Source organism: Humulus lupulus, chromosome 3 (genome assembly GCF_963169125.1).
Source record: "Humulus lupulus chromosome 3, drHumLupu1.1, whole genome shotgun sequence".
Lineage (NCBI taxonomy): Eukaryota > Viridiplantae > Streptophyta > Magnoliopsida > Rosales > Cannabaceae > Humulus > Humulus lupulus.
Genome location: NC_084795.1, coordinates 119,888,110 through 119,915,247, shown reverse-complemented (window position 1 = coordinate 119,915,247; position 27,138 = coordinate 119,888,110). Strand labels below are relative to the sequence as shown.

Sequence of the window (27,138 nt, the reverse complement as noted above, 5' to 3'; positions counted from 1 at the left end):
CCATCAAGAGATTTAATAAGAATGAAGCGAGGTTGGATAATATTAAAATTCATATGTCTAACATAGGGGCTACAATGAAGTCCATAGAGGTCTAAGTGGGACAACTATCAACTGTTATTGGTTCTCAGCATAAAGGAAACTTTCCTAGTGACACAGAAGTGAACCCCAAGGAGCAATGTAAAGTCATTTATCTGAGAAGTGGTAAGGAGATTGAAGGGGGTGTGACTGAGGAAGAAAAGATTCTTCCAATGGTGGATAATAAGAAAAAAAGTGAGCCACTAGTACGAGAAATTGAGAAAGAGGAGAAAGTAGCCAAGAAAATTATTAATGAGAAACCAACAACGAAGAAAGATAACCTTCCTATGTATCAACCTCCATTACCATATCCTCAAAGATTCCTAAAGAAGAAACTTGATGAGAAATTTGAAAAGTTTTTAGAGATATTCAAGAAGATGAACATCAATAGTCCATTTGTTGATGCTCTTGAGCAAATTCCTAATCATATTTAGTTTATGAAGGAAGTTTTTTCAAAGAAAAAAAAGTTTGAGGATTACGAGACTGTGAAGCTTACAAAGAAATGCAATGCCATACTTCAGAAAAAGTTGCCTCAAAAGCTAAAGGATCCAGGCAAATTTACTATTCTTTGCAAGATTGGGGGACTATCATTTGATAAAGCTCTGTGTGACCTTGGTGCTAGTATTAATTTGATGTCGTTATTAGTTTTTAAGAAGTTGGGTCTTGGGGAGGTAAAGCCTACAACCATTACTTTACAATTTGTTGATCGTTCTTTTACATATCCACGTGGAGTTATAGAAGTTGTCGTACTTAAAGTGGATAAGTTTGTATTTCTTGTTGATTTTGTGGTATTGGATATGGAGGAGGACCATGAGATTCCATTGATTCTTGGTCACTATTTCTTAGCAATTGGTGGAGCACTTATTGATGTACAAGCATGCCATTTAACCTTGCGAGTTAATGAAGAAAAGGTTCGATTTGATATTTACAAAGGTGCAAATTGGCTAGTAACTCTGAATACTTGCAAGATGATTGAATCATTATCTCCTTTAGTGTATGAAGATAAAAAAAAAGGAGATGTGTGTATATCCTTTACAACATGGTAGCGAGAAAATTTCCCCAGAAGAGCATTTACCAACTATTATGGCTCATTCCAATGTTTACAAAGAGAAGACTAAAAAAGTGTGTGATAATAAGATGTCATGGAAATAATTTGTACCAGGACAACAAGTCTTGCTTGTTCACTCAAGTTTTAAGTCTTTATCGAAAAATCTCAAATCAAGGTGGATGCCCATTTACCATTACAAAAGTTTTTCCTTGTGGTCTCGTTAATTTAAAAGGAGAGAAGGGGTCTATCTTTCAAGTTCATAAGCATAAACTCAAACATTATCATGAAGACGGTGAAGACCATTTGACATCAACTTTTCTTGGAAAACCAAGTTAAAGAAGAAAAACAATGTCGAGCTAATGATATTAAACAAATCACTTCTTAGCAGGCAACCCATGTTTCTCATCTAGTTTATATTTAGTTTAATTTTTTATTTTATTTATTATCAGTTTTAAGGTTGAAGTGCATGGACATAAAGTAAATTTATCACAATACTTGTCATCTTTTCTTCTGCCACATCTTATCAGGGAAGTCCTCTATACTTTATTTATTTTTCTTTTGCGTTACCTTGAGCACAATGTTCAGATTATGTTTGGGGGAAGAAATTTGATTTTTTATTGCTTTGTTCATTGTAGATATCTTAGTTTGTTTATTAACTTTTGTTTCAGTTTTGTTAAGTTTATGTTTATTTTTATATTTTGTTTAGGTTAATGTGAACCAAGATGATAATGATTTAGCCGATGAGAATAATCGAATGTTGTGTTGTATAATTCAATGAAAATAATGTTGTTGCTTTAGTCAGTGCGCATGGTTTAAATTTTTCTTTATTTTGCTTAGATTCACTACACATAATTGAGCACTTAATAATGATTTTTAAGTTTTTGTTGTTTGGAGAAAATTTATGCTTGTTGAAAATATTTTGAAAAAATAAAAAATTATCTTAGAAATTTTTTGATTACTACTTGAGATAAAATCCTAGACAATGCATGCGTAGGGAGATGATTTAGGCAATTTTTGGAACGATTGAGCCTTTCAAGTGTAGCACACCAATTTTTTTTTATTAATTTGTGTACTTTATTTTATTATTAATTGTTAAGTGTTAGGAATTTACTTTTAATTGTTTGGTAGAAATTATGTGAATTGGAGTTGTTAATTGTTTTATTTAATTATTTTAATTTGTGACCTTGGTTCAGGGCAACCTTTCTATCACCGAATATGCTTAGAAATTCGATAGGTTGGCGAGGTTTCCCCGAGATAGTACCAATCGAGGCCATGTAACTCCAAAGGTTTATGATAGGACTTAAGCCCATGATTGCTAGAGATGTCAAGATGACCAGTGCTGAAGTGGTTAATTACCCTGAGGTTTTGGATAAAGATCTCGATGCAGAATACTTGGAGGAACGCATATGGAAGGATAACACTGCAAGGAGGGAAAGCCAACAAAAACAAGGGTTTCCATGAGTGAAACAAGAGGAAGGCCCATGACGGTCAGATCAGTGGCAATGACAAGAGGTCTAGAACCCCGACCCCAAATGGAAATAACCATTACAACCATAACCACCACAACAACCATAATAGGCACAACAATGGTCATAACTGTGGAAACCACCTGAACCACAAAGTTGAGTACCCCAGCTGTCCTAAATGCTCACGTCGACATTTGGGGGAATGTCAGGTAGGCACAAACAAGTGTTACAAGTGCGGTTAGACAAGCCATCTGAAGAAAGATTGCCCACAATGGAGAGCAGGAGTCGGGCAAGGCAACAATGGCAATCTATTTCCAACAAGAGTCTTTGCTTTGACTCAAAAGGAAGCAGCCAATAGTACTACTGTCGTCACAGGTCAACTTCCTATTTCTGGTATGATTTGTAGAGTTTTCATTGATTCTAGAGCGACTCACTCTTATGTTGCTATGAATGTAATTGATAAACTAGGAATGCCTTATAAACTATTTGAGCATAGTTTTAGTACCATGTTACCATCAGGAGACATATTGTCATCAACTAGGTGGTTACAATCAACATCCATAGTAGTTGAGGGTAGAGAGTGCCCAAAAAACCTCAAAGAGTTAGACATACAAGATTATGATGTCATACTTGGCATGGATTGGTTAGCTATATATGGAGCAAAGATAGACTGTCAGAGAAAGACAATAGGGTTCAGACCTGAGGAAGGAGAACTCTTTTCTTTTAAGGAAGAAGTGACATAATTTCACACACCTATCATATCTGCATTAAAAGCTCGGAACATGATGCAACATGGGTGTTCAACATTTTTGGCAAATATTGTGGATAAGACTAGAGAGATCGAGCTAAAACCTATGAATGTTCACATTGTTTGCGAGTTCTGGAAGTGTTTCCCAAGGACTTACCAGGTTTACCCACAAACAGAGAAATCGAATTTGTGATCGAACTTGCAACAAAAACAACACCAATATCCATAGCACCCTACCGAAGGGCACTTGTAGAGTTGAAGGAACTCAAAACTTGGCTACATGAACTGTTGGATAAGGGATTCATACGACCTAGCCATTCACCATGGGGGGGCACCAGTTCTATTTGCGAAGAAGAAGGACAGAAGTATGAGAATGTACATCGATTACTGAGAACTCAATAAGGTCATGATTAAGAACAAATATCCCGTGCCTAGGATAGATGACCTCTTTGATCAACTGGAAGGGGCAGCAATGTTCTCAAAGATTGATCTACGATCCCGGTACCATCAACTAAAGGTGAAGGAAGGAGATATTCCTAAAACAACATCCAGAACCCGTTATAGGCACTATGAGTTCTTGGTGATGTCCTTTGATCTCACTAACGCCCCAGCAACATTTATGGACATGATGAATAGGGTGTTGAAAGACTACTTGGATAAATTTGTAGTGGTGTTTATAGACGATATCCTTATCTACTTAAAGACTAAAGAGGAGCACATGAGGTTGACACTCAATAGACTATGAAAGCACTAACTTTATGCTATATTCTATAAGTGTGAATTTTGGCTGGAACAATTGACTTTCCTAGAGCATATAGTGTCCAAGAATGGAATAACAGTGGATCCAGCAAAGATCAATGCCATTAGAGACTGGCCCCAACCCAAGAATGCCTCAGAGGATCGAAGCTTCTTAGGGTTAGCGGGTTACTACCAGAGTTTGTTGAGGGTTTCTCTAAGATTGCCACACACATTACCAAGTTGACTCGCAAACAGCAAAAGTTCACATGGAATGAGAAGTGTGAAGCAAGATTTCAGACTGTGAAGGGTAAGTTGATCTCTGCACCAATCCTTTGTGTTCCCACAGAGTGCGGAAAGTTAGTGGTGTATTGTGATGCATCTGAGAACAACTTAGGGTGTGTGTTAATGCAAAATGGGAAAGTGGTAGCATATGCCTCAAGACAGCTCAAGGGATAAGAGCAGAGTGTTGGAAAACCATTTAGAGCACGCAGAGAAAATTTTGCGTGGTGGGCCCATTGTTGTTTATGAACAACCGAACAACAATAATCAAAATTTTTCATTAATCATATAAACAATTTATATGATCAAGAAAACAATCCAGAAACATATTATACAATACTATTAATCATGCAACAAATATGTATATAAATATACAATATATAAACACAAAAATCAAGAACATAAACTTTTACCTCTTGAAGCCTATCAAGTGTCCTTGAGCCTTTTTGTATTATTAACGATCTTCCTATCCAAAGCTTTGAGCACTCAAACCATGATCTTCTGGAGTGTTCTCTACACCTCAAGATGTGTGTGGGCACATAGAGAACACAGGTTTGTATTTTAGGAATTACAAGTATTTCTCAACACATGAGAACTTGGATTATGGTCTAAGAATGGCTAGAATAAAGAAGAAGAAAGAGAGAGTTTTTGTCTAACAAAAAACTCTAAGAACGATTATGAATTGTCTTTGTATTTTTGTGTGTTTCTATTTATATTTGTGTATGTTTCTCTTCTTCTTCTATGTCATATATATAGAGATTTATATTACCTTATGTTGTACCCTGAAATCAACATGAGTTCAATTACTCAGCTCGGGTACATCTGGCAGATGAATATGTGGAAAAATAGCCAAGTAGAATATCTGGCTAACAGTGATGTGAATAGCTCGAGTTTGGGGGATGGACAACATGATACATAGGTTATTATCATATCGCCTCTCAGGATAACAATTGAGTTCGAGACTTATAATAACCAGATCAAACTTTGGGCGCTCTACGCTTACTACGAGCTAGGGTTCAAATAGTCGTTGAACACGAGCTCGAGGGAGATATTTAGCTCGTGGAAACTTGGACAGAATGCATACTGAAGGATCCCAAGAGATACAAAGGCCCCTTATACACTCATTAATGCCCATGTTGTATCACATATCTATCATTTATTATCCAAGACAGTAGGAGTATATTATATTTTGTTATCAAATCATATCCCAATGTAAATGGGAATAATCTGTATTAAATAGATACCTTATTTATTCACGGGGTTACCCAAACCTGTCTATGAAATTTCCCTATAAATACTAGGAATAATGGACAGAGAAGGGGACGACCAATTTTTGTATTACTAAAACTTTGCAGAAATTGAGAAAGAAAAGTAATAATATTGACTCGTGGACTAGGTGGATTTTAACCACTCCACCACGTAAAAGTTGTGTGTGTTCGAGAGAGCATTTATTATTTCATTATGATTTATAATTTAGCACTAATCTATCTATTTAATCGCGTCAACAGTTTGGTGCTTTCATTGAGAGGAAATTATTGCTTCACAAGTTTCATTCAATATTCATCATGGTGCTCACTCGATCGATGCATGATAATGAAATGGAACAACCTGGTGGGCAGGAGGCCCATCATACCGCTGTTACCAATGAAAGGGGCCTAGATGTTCAACAATGTCCTGGGAAATAATCGGTCGGTCAGGACGACGCTGGGAGTTTAGCATCACTCCCACCAAATCCTAATCCAGGATACTTGACTGCCGTTGAGATGGAAAACACCCAGTTAAGGAGCTATCTCGCTAGGGAAAACAGGCAGATCGAAGAGGTCTTGGCTTGGTTACCCCCTCTTGCAACCGACGTTAATGTCAGAAAGAGGCAATGTTGGTCTCATATGCCCCATAGGAATAACCAGTCTAAACTGACTTATTCTATCAGAACTACCATGTATTGACCCAAATTTCCTAATATGGCTTAGGACCTTGATTAGGAGGCTGGGAGGGCCATAATTGATTTATTATGCCATTAAATGATTATATGCATGATTATGTGAGTTATATCATAATATGACTAGATATGCATGTTTAGCTTTATTAAATATGCATGTGTGCCCATTTCTGTTTAATTGGGAAATTTTCGTATTTTGGCCATTTTGGGCATATTTGGCATAAATGTGATATGTGTGTGGTGCTTCATTATTATTTACTCATGCATGGGTTACTCAGCATGAGACGATCCTAGGAAGCAAGCTAGTGGGAAAGTCACAACGGGATTTATACATGACTCGGAGTGAGTCAAGGCGTATTTAGCACATTACCAGGATATTGGGTAATGGGAATAAATATTTGATGATAAATTGGGAGTTAGTGAGATCAGGAGGAAATTCTGGGAGTTTTGACTATTTAATCCTCAGGGGTGTTTTCGGGACCCCGAGCATTAGGATTTTCTTGAGGTTACTTAAGCTTGAGGCAACCTATTAAGAAATAAAAGAACGTTCAAAACGTTCTCTCTCCCTCAAAGTTCCATTTTCGACACCCGATCACATTTTCAAAGGAAACTTGAGATTTAGGACTCGGATTCAAGCGAGGATCGAGGCATAGCGATTCTAGGGAAGATTAGAAGCCTATTAGCTAGAGGATTTAGTTAGGAAACAACTCAATCAGAGGTAATTCAAGTTTTAAGTTCTAAGTTTTTAAAGTTTTTAAGATTGAATTGGATTTTGTGTTTTGATGAGTTTTTGAATGAGTTGAAGCTTGGGTTATATTGGTATTGGATAATTAGGATGTTTAGGAACTTTGATTTTGGGATTTGGATATGTTTGGATAGGTTTTTGGAAGGTTTTTAAATGGAGAAAATGAGGTTTTTGGTTGGGTTCGTGGTTGGGCCGCCACCTTGTTCTTGGGCGCCACGGCCCAGGCTTGAAGAATGAGGAGGCTGGCTGATTTGCAGGTAGGGCCACGACGTTGTATTGGAGCGTCGTGGCGCAAGGTGCAGTCAGAGAAGAGGTTGGCTTTTGTTTGGAGGTGGGCTGCGACATAGGGTATGGAGGGCCGTGACGCTTAAGGGAAATTTTTCCCAGATTTGGTTTTTAGTCATGGGAACTTAACTCTAGGGGCCTGGGATCAATCCTACTACTCAGTTGAGTGGGATTTGACGTCCCAGAGGCTTGCGTTGTGCTTGGAGGTATTTATTTACTCATTTTGATGAGGTTTTGTATTATGGTTGTGACTAGGTTATCGCCAGGGGCTTGGAAACGAGATCGTGCTTGTGGCTTGTTTATTGGTAACTTGTGCTTGAACCAAAGGTAAGAAAACTGCACCCAATATGTGATGCATGTGATGCATATGATACATATGATTAGGGCATGGCATGAATGTATAATATGAGATTGATTAGAGGTTGAGTCTCTGTAAATGTGCATGATCATCATTATGCTAGTGCTTGTTAAGTAAGCATGCTGAATGCCCTACATTTGGATATTTGACATACGATATATGCCTAGTTGCATTGCTTACTTGTGTATGGCACTGACCCATGAGTCAGAAATCGGCACGAGTCGTGTGGTATTGGCTTAAGAGTCAAGAACGGAATTGATGTGTTCAACACAAGCGGAAATGATTAGATCTAATCGACATAAGCATTGAATGAATCACATGAACATTAATGCTTGATAGACCTCAAGTTCGATGAAAATTAAAAGCGCTTGTCTAGTCTAAAGGCTAGTTACTTAGAGCCAGGGCCAAAAGGCTCAGGTGACTGCAACATCACATGGCTATGGGTGCTGAGCCCAAGTTCGTGACTCACTCATCAGTCATTTATTTGATTAGGGTGTGGAGCCTAATGTGTGACTCTTTAGTCACCTATCTGATTAGGGTGCGGAGTCCAAAGTGTGTCTCATTCATCTAATTTGGGCTATAAGCCCCAATATGATTAATAAAATCATAAAGTGATATTCACTCATTTGATTAGGGTACGAAGCCCCAGTGCGTGACTTAATTGTCACTTATTTGAGTCACTGATTTTCGATGGACACATTGGCCATCTATTTTCATTATGACTTGATAGTCATCCATACAAATGGCAGGGCCCATAAGTCATCCATACAAAGGGTAGGGCCCACAATAAATTATTTGGATTTATTTGCATGCATGAATATGGCTATTATTGCTACGCATGCCTATTATGATTTGGTAACATTTTATTACATGTTCATGAGCATATTGAGTTTTCTTGCTGAGCTTCGGCTCACAGGTGCTATGTGGTGCATGTAAAGGCAAAAGAAAGCTGGACCATCCTTGAGTTGGAGAGCTTAGGTGACGATGTGTACATATGCAATTGCTCGACTGCCACGACCGAGGGTTTAAAGAGGAACTAGGGTTAAACCCTATTTTTCCGCTTAGGTCGGCTGGTTGTAAATATTTTGTTGTAATTATCCTTTAAAATCTATTTTTGGGATCCCAATGTATACAATAAATGTTTTAGTGAAACATTGTATCTTAACCAAAATTTTTAACCTAAATTGTTAATCACACTTAATTACACAATTATGGCCAAATGACTCATCTAGTGAGTTTAGCACTGTTTTAAAATGGACATCGTAACTGTCCCAGGGTAGTAGGGCGTTACATGCTACTCCGAGTTCTGTGCCTACAGAGCGAAACCACCAGAGTGCTCAGCCCACTGGTCATTACAAGGGTCATCATCAGCATGTCAGTCGGTCGGTCAGGACTGTGACCCCCAACTCTGTTCCTTCTTCACAGATTCCCAGAAATGCCCACAACAACCTGTGGGGAGGGGCTGGGACAAGCTCATGAAGGCAAAGTGCTCCAAAAAAATCTTCCTGTGCCATGGTCAGAGCCCCAGGCACAAAGAACTAGGGACGTTGGAATGGAGCTGAGGCGAGCTAATTTAGTTCGTCCTGATGGAATGAGGATAGCCTTGCCAATAAGGAATCCTTCGTCACCGGTAAGACATCCAAAACCACCTCACCCACAACGAGATGCTTCAACTCGTGGGATCAGTAGGAGAAATCCTCCACCGTTTGTAAATACTTACGCCCCACGGACGTGTGCTGAGAACCCAGGTCCTCGATCTCAACTGGAAGCCGTAAGTTTTGCAAATGGAAGTTACTGGACGGAGATCCGGTGTGAAGGCAGGTCTGAGAGTAACCTAAAAAATCACTTGAGTTCAGCACAAAGTCCTCAATATGATTCACAACCCAACCTGCGTTATCATTTGAACTCATAAAGAAGGTATCCAGCTAGGAATGAGGATGTTAGCTATACTAGGCATGAGGGAGGTCTGTCCATTGTACGCGACAATGGGAATGTCCCGCCTAACCAAGCTCGAACTTGGAGGGACAACTACCCATAAACGTGTATAATAGGATGGGAGTTGTTGAACAACCCCCAAATAACCTAGGACCAAAGACCAAACCCTTAAAAAACTAGCTTAGATGGAAGAGCAAATGAAAAGACTCTTATCTGGAAAAGGAAAGGACGATTGCGACTCAGATGAGGAGCTCGAACCTTTTGCTCTAAATATCGCAGCGACTACATATCCTATTGGCTTTAGGATGCCTTACATGCCAACATTTGATGGAAACGCAGATCCGTCCGATCACCTCTGGATGTTTAACACAATGATGATGGCCCACAATGTCAGGCTCGATCTAAGATGTATCTTGTTCCCTGCAACTCTGGTCGGACCTGCCAGACAGTGGTTTAAACAATATAAGAAGCATTCGATAAGCTTGTGGATGAAATTTTCTTTCGAGTTTAAAATAGCATTCTGAGCTTCACATGAAGCTCGTTTGAAGTCGATCATTGGCCAATGTATAGCAGCAACTTGGTGAAACACTAAAAGCATACCTGAGCAGGTTTTCCAATGTTGATACGCGAGCTAGGATGTTGATGATAGCTTCAAGCTCATGGAAATGAGAATGGGAATCTTGGTGGGAAATGACCTATGGCAAGAACTCCAACGAAAAAGGAGTTAAAAGTGTACACAAATTTCTGGCCTAGGAGTGGATAAACCTGGAGAAGGCACAAGATTTTGTTGCAAGAACCAGCTAGGCCATTGTCCAACCCATTGGAGCAGTGACGGATGTTGCAGCTATGACTCAACCCGTTACTGAGAATAACCAAGGGGGAAATAACGAGAGGAAGAGGAATGGTGAGGACGACTAGAACAGGATAAAGAAGAACAAGTCTGCGGAGAAATTCAAGCCCATTTACACGAACTACACTGACATAATATACACTCGAGAGCATATCTTCCTGGCTAATTCTAATCGCCTCCCATGGAAGAAGCCAGAACCTTCAAGGCACCAGAGGGAAAAGAGATATCCTTCAAAGTTTTTCCCATTCCACAATGACATCGATCATAACATTGATGATTGCCAATAGCTGAAGGATGAAATTGAGACTCTCATTCGAGCTGGACCATTAGCCCAGTACGCCCAAAATTGGGTAGTTTGCATTCAACTTGCCAGGCAGAATTCTTAGCCAGTTCCAGCAGCTCCGATGGGTCAACCTAGTGCTCAGACGAATCAGGTTGACCCTCCCCTGATAGTTGGAAGAGATATAACCACTATTTTCAGATGACCTCATTTGGAGAGCACGAGCAGTGGGGCCCAAAAGAGGTATATCATTGAGTTGAAAACTCATAACGGTGTGGAGTTTGTCCCAGAGCAGCGGTTATCAAAACAACAGCGGTTGGAAAAACAACCAATCATTTTCATGGAAGAGGATGCAAGCTACGTCCAATTCCTACACAATGACCCGCTAGTGGTAACCATGCAGCTCGCTAACCAAAGGGTACAGAGAGTACTGGTGGATAAAGGAAGTTCAGTAAATTTACTTTTCAGGTCCACCCTAGAAAAGATGAGATTGTCCGTAATCGATTTGAAGGCGACCTCAATGACTCAGTACGGGTTTTCGGGTGAAGGAGCGACGACCATAGGGACAATAGGACTAGTGGTTACATTGGGAGAAGAGTCACGAACTGTCTCTAAAATACTAAAGTTTGTGGTAATCGATTGTCCGGATGCATATAACGCGATTTTGGGCTGACCTGTCATGATGGCATTTGAAGCCATCACTTCAATCCAACACCTGTCAATGAAATTCCCCTCAACCTCAGGGATATGCACAGTAAGAGGAGACCAGCTCACTGCTAGAGAATGCTATATAATTTCTATGAAGGGAAAATCACAACCCTGGGAGTGGGCAATGGTCATAAGTGAGGGAGGTGAGGACTCCTAGGGAATGGAAGTCACCCGTGGGACGGAAGAACCTCAAGAAGAAAATGGCGAGGTTGCTCAACATGATGACATTGATCCGCGAGTAGGCGAAGGACGGTCTGAGCTTAAAGCCATAGAAGAACTCGAGAAAATAAACATCGACCCGAAAGAACCCTCAAGTGTTGTAAAAATTGGGAAAAATCTTGAAGTTGAAAGGAAGGAGCTGGTCGAGTGTCAGCAGAAGAACCTGGATGTTTTTTCCTAGTCGCACGAGGATATGGTGGGAATTAATTCAAGTATAATAAAAACTTGGATAAGAGTGTGCCTACAAAGTCCAAAAAACGGAGGCTTTTGGGGACAGTATGAGCTGAAGCGTTAGAAGAAGAAGTAGATTGCCTACTAAAATGCGGGTTTATAAGGGAAGAAAAATACCCGATCTGGGTTGCTAACCCTGTGCTGGTCCTGAAGCCAAATAGGAAGTGGAGAACTTGTATTGATTTCTCCGACCTCAACAAGGCTTGTCCCAAGGTCTATTTACCTTTACCAAGAATTGATCAGTTGGTAGATTCCACGACTGGTCACGAGTTCATGTCTTTCATGGACGCGTATTCTGGATATAACCAGATCGCGATGAACCCTGTAGACCAAGAGCATACCAGTTTCTTGACCGAGCATAACGTATATTGCTACAAAGTTATGCCATTCAGGCTAAAAAATGCTGAGGCTACATACCAACGGTTGGTCAACAAGATGTTTGCTAACCAAATTGGGAGTAACATGGAGGTGTATGTTGATGATATGCTCATCAAATCAAAGATTGCCAATAACCATGTATCCAACCTGGAAGAATGTTTTGGCATATTGAGAAAGTACGACATGAAGCTGAATCCCCAGAAGTGCACTTTCGGAGTTGCATCAGGAAAGTTTCTGGGGTTTATAGTCAACACAAGGGGGATAGAAGCGAATCCAGAAAATAATTAATTTACTACTAGAAATGCCTTCGCCCAAGTCGCGTAAAGAAGTACAAATCCTGACTGGAAAGGTGGCAGCTCTAAACCACTTAATTTCAAAATCCACTGACAAGTGTCTACCATTCTACAACTTGCTTAGGGGAAACTCGAAATTTGAGTGGACCGGAGAATGTAAACAAGCACTTCATGATCTAAAAATGCATCTAGTTGAACCCCCCATACTATGAAAACCGACGTCTGGAGAGTATCTGTTTATTTACCTGGCCGTAACAGAGAATGTAGTCAGTGCCGTGTTAGTTAGAGAATAAAACTGGGCACAAAAACTCGTATATTACGTAAGCAAGAGGCTTCTCAGAGCTGAATCCCGGTACCCACTGATAGAGAAGCTTGCATTCTGTCTCATTTTGGCTTCAAGGAAGCTTAGGCCATACTTCCAGTCCCATTCTATTCACGTCTTAACCGACCAACCTTTAAGGCAGGTGTTGGAAAAGCCCGAAATGTCGGGACGTCTATTAAAATGGGCCATTGAACTTAGCCAGTTCGAGATATTATACATGCCAGGGATGGCAATCAAGAGTCAAGCCCTTGTTGACTTTGTGGCTGAGTGCACTGGTTTTCAAGATGAGCTGATAAGGGAGCCAGTGCAGGAATTATGGAAAATTTTTGTTAATGGATTGTAAAACGAGAACGGATCAGGAGCTGGGATAATCTTAATCTCACCTGAAGGACATTGGTTCCATACATCTCTCAGGTTCAGGTTTGAAGCATCCAACAATGAAGTGGAGTATGAGGCCTTATTGGCAGGGCAAAGGGTGGCGAAAGAGCTGAAGGCGAAAGCCATATAATGCTATAGTGATTCCCAGCTCGTGGTAAATTAGATATTGGGGGAATACCAAGATCGAGGCATCAAGATGGCGGCCTACCAGGCTAAGGTAAAAGGCGAGTTGTCTGAGTTCAAGTTTAGCTCCATTGATCAGATACCCCGCGAGTAGAATTCCAACACTGATGCTCTGGCTCGACTCGCTACCACCAAAGAGGCTAAAACATTGAATGTAGTTCTGGTGGAGTTCTTGGAAAGCCCGAGTGTAACGGGAGAAATGGTGCAGGTCGGAATGATTGACATAAGATCGACCTGGATGACTCCTATAATGGAATACTTCACGTCTAGAAAGCTACCTGATGACAGGAAAGACGCATGAAAATTGCTTTATAAAGCTCCATGATAAGTGTTGAGGGAATCCTATATCGACGAGGTCATTTGTTGCCCCTCCTGCGATGTCTTTTGCCCGAGGAAGCAAATACTATTTTACAAGAAATACACGAAGGCTTCTGCAGAGATCATGCTGGGGGGGGGGGGGGGGGGGGCAAAACCTAGCTCTGAAGGTACTGAGATATGGCTATTTTTGGCCCACTTTAACAAAGGACTCAATCTCGTATGGGCAAAAGCACGACAAATGCCAGCATTTCGCCATAGTTGCCCGAGCTGCTCTAGTCGAGCTAACCATGATTTCATCCCCTTGGCTATTTGCAGCATGGGGAATTGATTTGATAGTTTCTATGCCAATGGGAAAAGGAAGGGTCTAATATGTAGTAGTGGTGATCGATTATTTCATGAAGTAGGTAGAGGCTGAACCTTTGGAAACCATCACATCAAAGAGAGTCTTGAATTTCGTTGTGAAGAATATCATATGTCAATTTGGACTCCCTAAAAAGATCGTGTTAAACAATAGAACGAAGTTTGATAGTGATCTCTTTACAAACTTTTGTGAAAAATATGGCATAACCAAGAGTTTCTTGTCAGTGGCATACCCACAAGCCAATGCGAAGGTTGAGGCTGTAAATAAGACCCTGAAGGCAAGCCTGAAGAAAAGATTAGATGAAGCCAAGGGATTATGGCTCGAGCAGCTCACACAAGTACTCTAGGCCAGCCGGAGCTCGTATAGAACCTCCATGGGACATACCCCCTTTTCCCTAACCTTTGGAAGTGAGGCTATGCTTCCAATTGAGGCAATGGTGACTATTCAAAGATAAGGGACATTTGATCAAGATCATAACAAGGAGTTGCTTAGTGCATCCCTCGACCTGATCGAAGAAAAATGAAAGGCATCGCAGTTGCAGCTCGCCCATTATCAACAAAATATCACTCATTAAATCAATATAAAGGTCAAGGGATGTAGACTCGGATTAGGCGATCTGTGTAACGACCCAAAAATGCTAATAGGGTTTAGTGCCTTGATTAGCGTGCCAGAGGGCGTAATTGGATATATGTGTGTTTAATTTGTTAAATGCGTGACTATGTGGCATAAATGATTTATATGATTATGTGAATATATTATATGCATGTTTATGAGTATTACCTAGGCAGGTGGGCCCTTTACTATTTATAAGGGCATATTTGTATTTGGCCCCTTAAGAGCATAAATGTGATTATATGTGATAAATGGCTGAGAGCACATTATTATGTGGATATATTTGTAGTTTATGGCTCGAGATGATCCTAGTGAATGGATTAGCGAAATAGTCACAGCAGTGTTTAATACCCTGCTCGGGGGAGCCTAGGGGTATTTTGGGAATTTAGAGAATATTTTGGGATTTATTGAATAATGAATAAGTATTTGGTAATTATTTGGACACAACGAGATTAATTGGTAAATGGTAGGAAAACTTGAGGAATTAGTGGGAATCGAGAAAATGAACATTTTACCCTTAGAAATCATTAGAGGGCTGAGTAAGTTCAAGGGGCAAATTAGTATTTTTGGGTTAAGGGTAATACACCTAGCTGATTCTAGGAATGACGAAATTCACCAGAAATTTCCTAACTCTTAGAACACTCTCTTTCCCTCTCCTTTTCCCCCACACGTTTTCATTCTCACTCTCTCTAAAACCTAAGTAAATTTGGAGAATTGAAGGAGACCAAGCTTGGAATTGAGCTGAGTTTGGGCTAGAAAAAAAACGTAAGGAGTTAAGGCTAGAAATGGACAGAGTTTAGCTGGGGGATTCAAGCTATCAATTCAGGTAAAACTCTAACCTATGATTATTGAATTCTGTTGATATGATTATGAGCTTAGAGCCTACATGAGAATGATTTCTAAGGTTGATTTTTGGTGTTAAGGAGAGTAAGAATTGTTTATAAGATTGGATATGATGTTTAGGTTATAGGGATAAGAATTTTGGGTTCAATTATGATTTTGGCTGAAGGTTTGGGTTGAATTTTAAGGCTTGGACTCGAGGGAAACGCTGGAAAAAAAGGATGGAATATATGGATTTGGGGCCTCAGGTCGCGGCCCTGTTCTTCAAGTGCTGCGGCCCACGTGCTTGAGGAGGCTAGATGACTTTGGTTCGCCAGGCGTGCTGCGATCTAGGGGGGTGCAAGTTGCGACCTATGCCATCCAGTAGGGAGGGCTTGGCCTCTGTCTAAGGGGCTGGCTGCGGCCCTTATGGACAAGTTGCGACCCTAAATGGAAAATAAAGGGCAACCAAGGTTTTAGGCTCGGGGAGGCTCGGGGATTCAAACCTAAGCGCTTGGGATGAATTCCACTACCCGGTTTAGTAGAATTCGAGGCCCCGGAGGCTAGTTTTTGTTTCCTAAACATTTATTTGGATTCGAGATTTATATTTACCCATTGTTACTGTGACTAGGATTATTGTTAAGGCTTAGGACTAAAGATCGTGCTCGAGACTGCTCTTTATTTATTGCTCGGGATTCGAGGTAAGAAAACTTCACCCATGTGGTTATGAACGGGACTGAGTTTCCCTATAATTGAACGTATGTATTATGTGATTATATGGTTGTTATGAGTTATATGAAGTATGACCTAAGGGTGCCGAGGCTGATGTTAAGCATATTGGACGCAGCTCAGCCTAAGCAAGCCGGTATCAGCTAGATAAATAGAGGGCTCGACCTAAGGGCACCGACACCTGAACATTTGTATTACAGATTAAGATGTATGCTTGAGAATACATGTTTACCGTTGTTTAGCTTAATGCTTATACTCTGCTGAATAATTGAATTAATTGGATTAAAGTTGATTGAATGCTACTGCTGCTATATGTATTTGCTGTTTATGGTTTTCTTGCTGGGCCTTGGCTCACGGGTGCTACGTGGTGCAGGTAAAGGCAACGGGAAACTGTACCAACCATGAGTTGGAGAGCTCTGGGGGTGGAGTGTACATCGTCAGCTGCTCGACCGTCACAGCCGAGGGAAAGTTACAGGGATAGAGCTCTAAATTGTATTTTGCCATTAGACTACCTTTTGTTGTATAAGCTTTTGAGTTGTATTTACCACATAAACCCTATTATTGGAATCCCATGTATCAAACATTTGTTTTAATGAAAATTAACTGTTTATAAATAAAATATTTTAACACTAACCTGTTAGTTGATTTTAGAATCACATTTATGTTCAAACGACTTGATTAGCAAGTCTTGCACTATTTTAAAATACACAGTGTAACGGTCTTGGTTACCTAGGGAATTACAATCTGGTTCTTTGAAGGGTCTTTTTGGCAAATAAAGATCCCAAGGATGGTGTGTTAGGCACGAACTAGGAAGGACCATATCAGATCGTAGAAGTCCTGCGCGAAGGAACTTTCAACCTAGTCCGACTAAATGGGGAAACAGTCCCACGGACTTGGAATGCCCTCCATTTAAAAAAGTACTATCAATAATATTACCGTTTATGTAAGGCTTATTTATAAAAGCCATTTTAATTCAGTAACAGTTGGATTAGTAAATAACCACTTATTTGTTTTATTATTATGAGCTCACGTTGTAAAAGCAACCAAAAACGTTTATACGTTCTGGTTCCTTGGGGGGTACATAACCGAGGAGAGTTTTTGAGAAAGTTCAACTTACTCGGATAAGAATTAAAAACTTAGGAGTTTGGAGAAATTGATTATTCAACGGCTTTTTAATGCTTAAGTTTTCAATAAACCTAACGTGAACTAAGTTTGAGAAATCACTAAAACCCTGGATATAACCAGGTCCGAGGCCTGGGTTCTAACATGTATAATGCTATTAAGTTTATTAAAAACCCTGGATATAACTAGGTGCGAGACCTAATTTCTAACAGGTATAATGCTATTAAGTTTATTAAAAACAATGGACATAACCAGGTCTAAGGCCTGATTCTTAACAGGCATGACGCAAATAAGCAAGCAAAATCTTGGATACAACTAAGATATTGATAAAATCTATCTCGATCTGAAAGTCAATCCCTAAGATTTTGAATGTACAAGAGTCTAAGGGCTAATAAACATGAGAAAATAATAAATTGAGGGAAACACAAAATGATCACAAGTTAGGTGTATATTCAAAAGTATATTGTCATCTCGAGGAGGAAAAACCTCGACCTAAGCCTGAAGTCAATTGTTTTGGTCCCAAGGGACTGTTACAAAAGCTTTTTTTTTTTTTTTTTAAAAATAATAATAAAGGGTGAAAAATAAAATCACTGAGCTCCATCAGCTTACTTTAGCGAAGTCACCTCCTCACCATCCCCCTCCGCAGCTCTAGAAGCTTCGCCAGTTTCCGAGGGTTCCTGTGAGAACCGAATCTTGAACTGAGCAAGATACATATCCTATAGCTTGGGTTGCATGAAAGAGAAGTTCCTGTACTGGTTGAAGGCCCAACAATGGTAAGGCATCTTCTCCATTTGAGATGAGGACTCTGCAGCTTCCTCCTTGGCCTTAGCCTCGACCTCGATCAAATTCTTCTTGAGTTCTTCAGTTTTGGCCTACAGCTGATTTGCGCGACAGCTCGCTTCCACTACCTGAGCCTGGGAGGCGGACAGAGCGGCCTTTGCAGACTGCTCGCCCTCCTGAGAAGAAATCAGGGCAGCTTTGGCGGCTTGCTTTCTCTCTTGAGCAGCACCCAGGGCAGCTCGGAGATCCTCATCCCTGCTTTAACACGAGCTATGCCTTGAAATTGGGCTAGGATAGATTGCAGAAGAATGAAGCAAGTCAAGAATAGTTTTAAAAAGAAAAAAAAACTAAAGAAAAATAAAAGGTTAGGAGAGTGAAAGGGACTCACAGTAAGGTTCATCCCCATGGAAGATTCGAGAACGTCCTTAGGACTGCGCTCCTCAATAGCCCTTAAATATCTAATACTGGCTCTGTAAGCATGGCCGACCACGTGGCTTTCCATCTCGTACACAATACCCCGAAATGCCTCAGGGATCTTGTCCAGGTCATGTGGCTTGACCCGTATAGTGGTAGCTTCACCTTGGATCACTTGAGGATTTGATGGAGGTATGTGTCGAGGAGGAGGAGGAGGAGGAGGAGGAGCTTGTTGGACAGTAACCATGTTACTGGAGCTGGGGGAAATTCTCTTTGTGGCTGCTCTTGGGCAGTGCTGGCACCCTTCTCCTTAGACGGAGATTTGTTGGTACCTCCCATCTTCGGAGATGTTTTCTTGGTCACCCCAGGCCTCTTCACCACGGGACCAGCTACGGTCTTGCCGGCTTTAAAAGAAGCCCTGAAATCTGGGGCTCCTGGGAGTTCCATCTTTCACCTGAAAAAGATTGAGCAGAGGATTCAATTTACAGAAGTAATTATTCCAAAGTATTGTAAACACAAGAAGAAGAGCAAGAACCCTAACCTCCGGGCTAGGGGAGGAATCTATTACAATCAGCTTGGCGGTATTGACCGGGCTAGGCACAAACTCTAACTCTGGGATTAACAGAGGTAGGGGAGAATCTAAAGCTATGACCTCATGGATCTTAGGGGGTTCAGGTCCTTCCTCGAGGCTGGAATCATCTACATACTGCCTAAAACCAAGGGCATACGCAACCTTAAGCAGGGAAGGCAAGGACCTACAGTTTGTCCATACTCCTAAAAAATGGTGGATCTAAAATGAGAAGTGTTGTCATCTATGATGGTACCTTTGGGGTAGCTACGATCATAGTGTACCACCAAATGGTCCATCCACTGGGGGAGGGCTGTGTTTAGGTCCGGATCAGTAGGATGACGACTAATGAGCTGGTTAGGGTTGAATCAAATTAGCCTATAACTGGTAGCAACCCGATCTAACTTTCTGTAAGGGTATGGGTTACCTTGGCTGGAGGGGCCGACTGCTGCCCCAGATGCAGCTCGCTTAGGATCAGGCCCCTGAGTATCTACAGGAGCTTGCCTTTTACGCACCAGTGGTGCCACATTTTCTTCCTCCTCGGCATCATCATTGGCTGGCAAGTCCTCTTGAGAGGGGTGAGCTCGGGGATGATGGGAAGAGGAGCTCGGATCCTCAGAGCTAACATCTCGCCCTTGCTGATCAGATTGCAAGCCAACATGGTGGCGTCATTCACAATCTAACGGTAGTCTTTCTTCCTGGAAGGAAGACTAGACAGGGTCTCGTACTGACCCCCTAGGGAAGGACCTGAGAATATAGCTGCACAAAGAGCGAACTCAATCAGAATCTTTAAACAAAAAAAATGTATAGTGCACAAGTGATAAAAAGTTCATGTGTTGAATTCATAGACATAGAAGACTTATGAGGACGGTTGAAGTATCGATGGTCGCAGTTCTTGAACCCATTTGACATAATGAATAAATCATTATAGTCATTTGGGTGGCTGGGGACGTCGATGATAGAGGCGGAGTTTGGGAAACGAGTGAGGTAGTAAAAACCATAACCTCCCCCCTTCTGGTCAGAACTGGCCTTGAGGCAGAAGAGGTACAGGATGTCTGTCGGAGTGGGGACCTCCCACTCGTGCCTCAGAAACAAATATTTTAACCTCGCCAAAAGCCTGTATGAGTTTGGGGGGAGCTGGAATGGAGCTAATTTGATGTAGATCAGAAAGTCTATGAAATACTAGTCCAATGGGATGAAGGCACCGAACTTCGGTGCTCATCACTCCAAGCCCCGTACTCTAAACAAGTTCAATTTCATTCATTTAGCCTTAAATGAACTCTATTTCCTATTTACACTTAGACATAGCCTAAAGGATATTGAGTAATGAACATTTTTTGAAGTAAAATACTTACTGGAAAATAAAGAATTGAAAAAATTCAAACTAGGTGAAGAAATACTTATAGATTATATGTTCGTTCAAAGAGGACATTGATATGTCCACAGGAAGCTCCTTGAAAGCTTCTGAAAGATGATGAAGGTTTTGGGAAGTGCTTGAGACAAAAAAGGGAAACTTTGTTTTTGAAAGGAAAATTTTTAAATGTAAAGGTTGTAAGATTCAGGCCTGATCACCCTATTTATACGTAAACTACGAGAATTAATTCTGGCCATCCGATTGGGTTTGCTCAAGATGCAAAGGCCTAGATTAAATGAACCATACGGTGGCAAAAAGTTGACAGGACAGTTGTCACAGGCCTCAAAACTTGAACGGGCGCCAATTGCAGGCAGCCACGTGTCTAGTATTTGAGTAGTGGGTAGACACAATTTTACATGGTAGAAGCCTAAAAGCCCCTCCTATGCATGCCAGAAAGTGACGACATCAAGCATAAGCAAGAGCTTGGGGGGAAAATGTTTTATCCTAAAATTAGCACGAGTTCAATAACTCAGCTCGAGTACATCTAGCAGATGAATATGTGGAAAAATAGCCAGGTAAAATATCTAGCTAACAGTGATATGAACATCTTGAGATTGGGGGCTCGACAACACGATACACAGGTTAATTATAAGACTGCCTCTCAGGATAACAATTGACTTCGAGACTTATAATAACCAGATCCAACTTTGGGTTCTCTGAGCTTACAACGAGCTAGGGTTCAGAGTGTCGTTGAACACAAGCTCGGGTGAGATATTCAGCTCATGGAAACATAGACAGAATGCATACTGAAGGATCCTAAGAGATACAGAGGCTCCTTATACGGTCATTGATGCCCAGGCTATATCACTTATCTATCATTTATTATCTGAGACAGCAGGAGTATATTCTATTCTGTTATCATATCATATCCCAATGCAAATGGGAATAATCTGTATTAAATATATACCTTATTTATTTATGCGGTTACCCAAACCTGTCCATGAAATTCCCCTATAAATACTAGGAAGAATGGACAGAGAAGGGGAAGACCATTTTTTGTATTACTAAAACTTTGTTGAAATTGAGAGAGCAAATAAATAATATTGACTCGTGGACTAGGTGGATTTTAACCACTGAACCACGTAAAAGTTGTGTGTGTTCGAGAGAGTGTTTATTATTTCATTACGGTTTATAATTTAGCACTAATCTACCAGTTTAATTTTTTAATACACTGTTGGCGAAAAATCTCGTCAACACCTTATTACTCCTAATAATAATAGTAATATAAATATATTATAATAATGATGATAAGATTAGATTTTAGGTAAATATCTAACTTACTAAATTTGAAAAACTGTTTTCAAATTATTAAATAATTAAATAAATAAAATAAAAAACTACACAGATACAATATCTGTATTGTGGTATACACATGGCACAGTCCTTGGACTGTGTCAAGCATGTACTGCTATTCCCTTTTCAAGGATTTTGCATTTTTCTTTTATTTAATTGTTTAACTAAATCAATCTTCCCCAAAATAAGTTATTTATCTTTTTAAGGAAAAGACGATCACCATATTTCAAAAGTTAAATTGTAAATTAAAAATTCAAATTGATGATCATCATTATAATCATCTTTTAAAATTAAATAAATCAAAAAACTATTTTTGACTTACCAATTTTATTTTCTCCCACTCAAATAAAATAATTAATTTATTTCTTTATATATATATATGAAATTCAAAAATTTATATATTTAAATTAATAAATATATTTTTGAAATTAATAATTAATTCTAAATTAATTATTCAACCTCGATTATCATATAATTCTATATTTGACCTGAAGAATAAAATCCTTCTCAAATTCCCAAATTATAGTTATACCCTTGTATCAACTCTTACCTTGGTATGATGCTGATAGAGCTACCTTGGGGATCTATGGACCTATACTATCAAGCTCCAAAAAATATTAGAATATTAATCAAAGTTCTTTGATTAAATAATCATATTTATTCATCTCATGATTACTCCACTAAAAATATGAGATTGAACTCTTGATAATTATAGACATATATTTACTAAGTACTTTTTTAAGAATAAGGTGTCCATTGATATAATCAATACATACATCGTTAATCCTCTGTTAATGGTTCATAATTAAAAGGGAATAAAATTACTGTTTTGCCTTTTTAGTTATATCTTCTTCCTAGAGTACTATAGACTTTACTAGTGAAGGTTGTGTCGCAACAAGTTTTCGACATGAGCGCTCATAACCTTTTCAGTTCTAAAATTCAACCCAATAGGGAACCATTATTCAATCTATTAGAAGGTATAAATTCCATATCGGTTAAACTACGTCCCCAGCCATTACATCATTGAGTACCCAAAAATATTGCTCTTAGCCTGATCATTCTGACAAACCTTAATGCATGAAATAAGGATCAGATGATATATATTGGAGTTGATAGTAACCTAAGGAATAAGATCATCGTGTATATGATCATCGTTTGATGTGTTTTATTAATACTATGAAACAATGTATAAACAAATTTTAACTAATCACATCTGATCCAGTTCTACATACTGTCTGCATGCAAAGTACCTGCACTAAGTGTCCTACACTAGTAACCCGGATCTAGGCCACATGTATTCATAATACTAGTGGTCCATACTAGCAGTAATTAATCTTAAGATTTCGTAACTTTATTTTATTACGAACTATTTTAGTTTATTATCTTAATCTCGATCCTCCCATACAAATAAGAGATTAAGACCACATAGATAAACTTTGGAATTTTCTTATATTCTGTTAATATTTTCATAAAATATCGGACATAGTCTATATATATAATAATTCAATTCAATTATTTATTTCATTTAAAATATATTTCAACTACAATTGCTTTAAGGGCACTATTCCCAACACAGAGATACCTTACCCATGTCTTGAATTAGCAGTAGTAGTATTCGCACTGAAAAATATGGAGGCACCACCTTTATGGAGATAAGTGTGAGATATACACTGATCATAAAAGTCTGAAGTACTTCTTCACCCAGATAGAGCTGAATATGAGACAACAGATGTGGTTAGAATTAGTAAAGGGCTACGATTGCGAAATTCTATACCACTCAGGCAAGGTCAATGCATTGTGTAGGTGAGGATATAGAAGTGTCTCAGCCCTGAGAGCATTAGAGACACCTCTATAGAAAGAAATTATTAGGGATGGTTTTGAGTTAGTAATAGATGGCCAAGCAAGCCTCAGTTTACAATCCTTCCTATTGGAACAGACCAGAGAAGGGCAGAAGGTATATGAAGCCGTAATGAAGCAAGATTCTTTGGTAAAAGGGAGTGGTAGCATTAATTTCGCTATGTCTAACAGTGGATTGTTGCGATATAAGGATAGGATCTGTGTGCCTAACAATGATGAGATTAAGGCAAGTATTATGAAAGAGGCGCATATAACACCCTATTCCTTATGTCGAGGGTCGACTAAGATGTGTCAAGACCTTAAAGTATTGTATTGGTGGCCTTGAATGAAGAAAGATGTTGCTGAATTTGTTGTTAGATTTTTGACATGCCAGCAAGTGAAAGTAGAACGCCAAAGGCCTGCAGAGCAACTTCAACCACTTTACGTTCCAGAATTGAAGTGGGAAGACACAACAATGGACTTTGTGGTAGGATTACCAAGGACCACAAAACAACATGATTCTCTTGGGTAATAGTAGATAGGCTCATTAAGTTTGCCCATTTCCTGCAAGTTAAGACCACCTACTCTGCAGATTAGTACACAGAATTGTATGTTACCGAGAGAGTTAAACTTCACGGGGTTCCAAAGTGGATTATCTTTGACAGAGGGTCAGTGTTCACATCAAACTTTTGGAATGGATTGCAGAAAGCTTGGTTACAAAGTTGAAATTTAGTATCGCTTTTCATCCCCAAATCGATGGGTAGTCTGAGAGGACTATTCAGATTCTATATGATATGTTGAGATGTTGTGCTTTAGATTTTTCAGAGTCTTGGAGCCAATACCAACCGCTTACTGAGTTCTCATATAACAGTTGTTATCAGTCCACTATTGGCATGGCTCCCTATGATATGCTTTATGGCCGCATGTGTAGATCTCCCTTGCACTGGGATGAGGTTGGAGAAAAGTAAATTTTAGGCCTCGAGGCTGTTAGGGAAGCCAATGAGGCGATTGAGAAAATTCGCCAAAGTATGCTTACTACTCAAAGTAGGTAGAAGAGCTACGCAGACCTTAAGAGAAATGACATTGAGTTTTCAGTTGGCGAGTTTGTGTTCTTAAGAGTCTCGCCAACGAAGGGTATTATGTGTTTTTCGAAGAATGGGACATTGAGCCTGAGATTTATAGGTCCATTTGAGATTTTGGAAAGAGTTGGGCAAGTTGCGTACTGTTTATCACTGCCTCAGCACTAGCCAAAACTCATAGCATTTTTAATATCTCGATGTTGGGTAAGTACGTGTCAGATCTCTCTCATGTTCTGTGTTATGAGTCGTTACAGCTGATGTAGGACTTGAGTTACAATGAACAAATAAAGCATATCATCGAAAAAGGAATCAAGAAACTGAAATCCAAAAGGATTCCATAGTTAAGGTCATGTGGAGTGATAACTCTACAACATAGAGTTATCTTTGTCACTTTTAGGCTTATAATTCAATGAGATTAGATCGATATTTGTTCTTTTTGTTTATTTTGTGTTTAATTTCACTTTATTTGTGTTTGTGTTAGTTTTGATAAGTTTAGTGTTTGATATTTATGAAAGGATTAGAAATGGCTCATTAATAGGTGAAAAATTATCTCGTGAATAGAAGACTTGAAAAGGCTTACTTTGGTTTTTAGTTTCTTTTGTTGAGCTAGAAAACTCAGAAATGCGACCGCATTTATTTTAACCGCATTTCCTGGAGCTATGCGTGGATGACGTGGCTGCTCACTTAAGTGACTGTTGAAGTGGCATTTTTGAGGAGGACAGCTGGAATTCATTAATCTACATCACCTTTGGGTCCCATAACAAGGGGTGCACGTGAGGAGCAAGGATTTTTCTGAATTGGGCGAAGGAAACCCTAAAGAGGAAAAAGGGGACATTACCCATGGATTTTTCTCTCTTTCCCCTTTTCATCAGCCACTACCATTGAAAGAAAAGAAAAACCAGCTGCCCCCCACCACTGGAGAGACCAGATTTTGAGCTTCAAGAAGGAGGAAAGAAAGTACAAGGAAGAAGGAGAAGAAGAGACAAATTCATCTAGCTCTTAGTATTTGGATTTTATTTTCTCTACTCTTAATCTTTGTATTTGAATTCCTTTAATTTACTCTCATGACACCCATGGCTGAAATTATTACAATTGTTCTCTTGAATTTTAGTATGAACTAAACTTTTGTAGTTAGAGATGCTAATGAACTCTAATATGTAGTTTTGGGTGTGTGGGTAATTTTAACGTTAAAGTTGTTTTGAGGTTTTGTTCAATCAATGGGTATTATTGTTTATACTTACTCTATGTTTGGCCAACTTGAGTTGGTAATTAAATTGGTATTGATGCTGGAAAGATTAATATTAATGGATACAAAGATTGATTGATGCATGTTCTTAACTTTTATGTTTTGGAAATTGTGTTTATATAGGAATATATAATCACCTTGCGTGACTATATAGGTTTGTGCTCAAATTGATATTCTTAACATTGATTGGGCATAGGAAAATTTTAATTAATGCAAGAATTGAACCTTAATTTCTTAGGAAAAAGAATTAAGACAAGTAGAAACCTAGTCAACATTACCCAGAATTGCGCCCGCATTGTTACCCGCATCTGTGCCCAAAATTGCATATTAGAGGGAATTAGTAGCTCTAACTTCCCATGATCGCTTGACTAATCATTTGCTTACTGTTTTAGTTTCATTGTCGGTAGTTCACTCTCTCATATATATTTCATTTTTGTTATTTTAGTTCAATCAACCTTATTGCTTATTTTTATTCCAAATTGTTGGGTTTCGATCTTTACAATATCTTGCTTAAACAATCCCTGAGGAGAAGATATTAAAATACTTACTATTATATTACTTGCATGTGATTGTGTACACTTGCACATTAAATATCATAAGAAAATATCGCAACAAGTTTTTGGCGTTGTTGCAGGGGATTGTTTAAAGTCAATTATTGTGAAATTCACTTATCTTGCAATTTGGTTTAATTTTCTTTTGTGCTTACGTGGGTCATTCTTGTGCATTGACAGATATTATAATTTAATGAATGAGGATCAAGATCCTGATACTCTTGAATACTTCCTCTCAACCCTGAAAATGAGCGAACATTCATAGAAAGAAGAAGAGCACAACAGAGAACTCGAGAGGAAGCAGTGAGGATGGAAAACCAAGGAGATGAGCGACAAGCTCAAGCGGGAGCAGTTGCTAATAATGCGCCAAACGCGGTTATTGTTGCTGATGATAGAGATCGCGCCATCAGGCAATATGCTATTCCCCTATTCAATGAGCTCAACCTGGGCATTGTGAGACCAGAGATTCAGGCACCACAGTTTGAATTCAAGCCAGTTATGTTCCAGATGCTTCAAACTGTGGGACATTTTAGTGGGA

General features: G+C 39.4%; 2 protein-coding genes across 2 annotated transcripts; both read left to right on the top strand.

Annotated features, from left to right (window-relative positions):
* The first annotated feature begins 512 nt into the window (after window positions 1-512).
* LOC133824984 (uncharacterized) lies at window positions 513-1,901 on the top strand. The gene is made up of 2 exons (XM_062257991.1): window positions 513-1,094; window positions 1,830-1,901. The coding sequence occupies exons 1-2, from the start codon at window positions 513-515 to the stop codon at window positions 1,899-1,901; spliced, it is 654 nt and encodes a 217-aa protein (XP_062113975.1).
* A 21,956-nt stretch (window positions 1,902-23,857) lies between these two features.
* Window positions 23,858-26,865, top strand: LOC133824983 (uncharacterized). Its single transcript, XM_062257990.1, has 5 exons — window positions 23,858-23,971; window positions 24,119-24,211; window positions 24,317-24,392; window positions 24,541-24,688; window positions 26,781-26,865. Exons 1-5 carry the CDS (start codon window positions 23,858-23,860, stop codon window positions 26,863-26,865), a joined length of 516 nt encoding a protein of 171 aa, XP_062113974.1.
* The last annotated feature ends 273 nt before the right edge of the window (window positions 26,866-27,138 follow it).

Coding starts and splice junctions, on each gene's coding strand:
- LOC133824984 (XM_062257991.1), top strand. CDS start 513: ATGAAGGAAGTTTTTTCAAAGAAAAAAAAGTTTGAGGATTACGAGACT. Junction 1,095..1,829: donor AAGATAAAAAAAAAGGAGAT/GTGTGTATATCC, acceptor TATTTTGTTTAG/GTTAATGTGAACCAAGATGA.
- LOC133824983 (XM_062257990.1), top strand. CDS start 23,858: ATGAAGCAAGATTCTTTGGTAAAAGGGAGTGGTAGCATTAATTTCGCT. Junction 24,212..24,316: donor ACACAACAATGGACTTTGTG/GTAGGATTACCA, acceptor CCTACTCTGCAG/ATTAGTACACAGAATTGTAT. Junction 24,689..26,780: donor TGGGATGAGGTTGGAGAAAA/GTAAATTTTAGG, acceptor GTGCATTGACAG/ATATTATAATTTAATGAATG.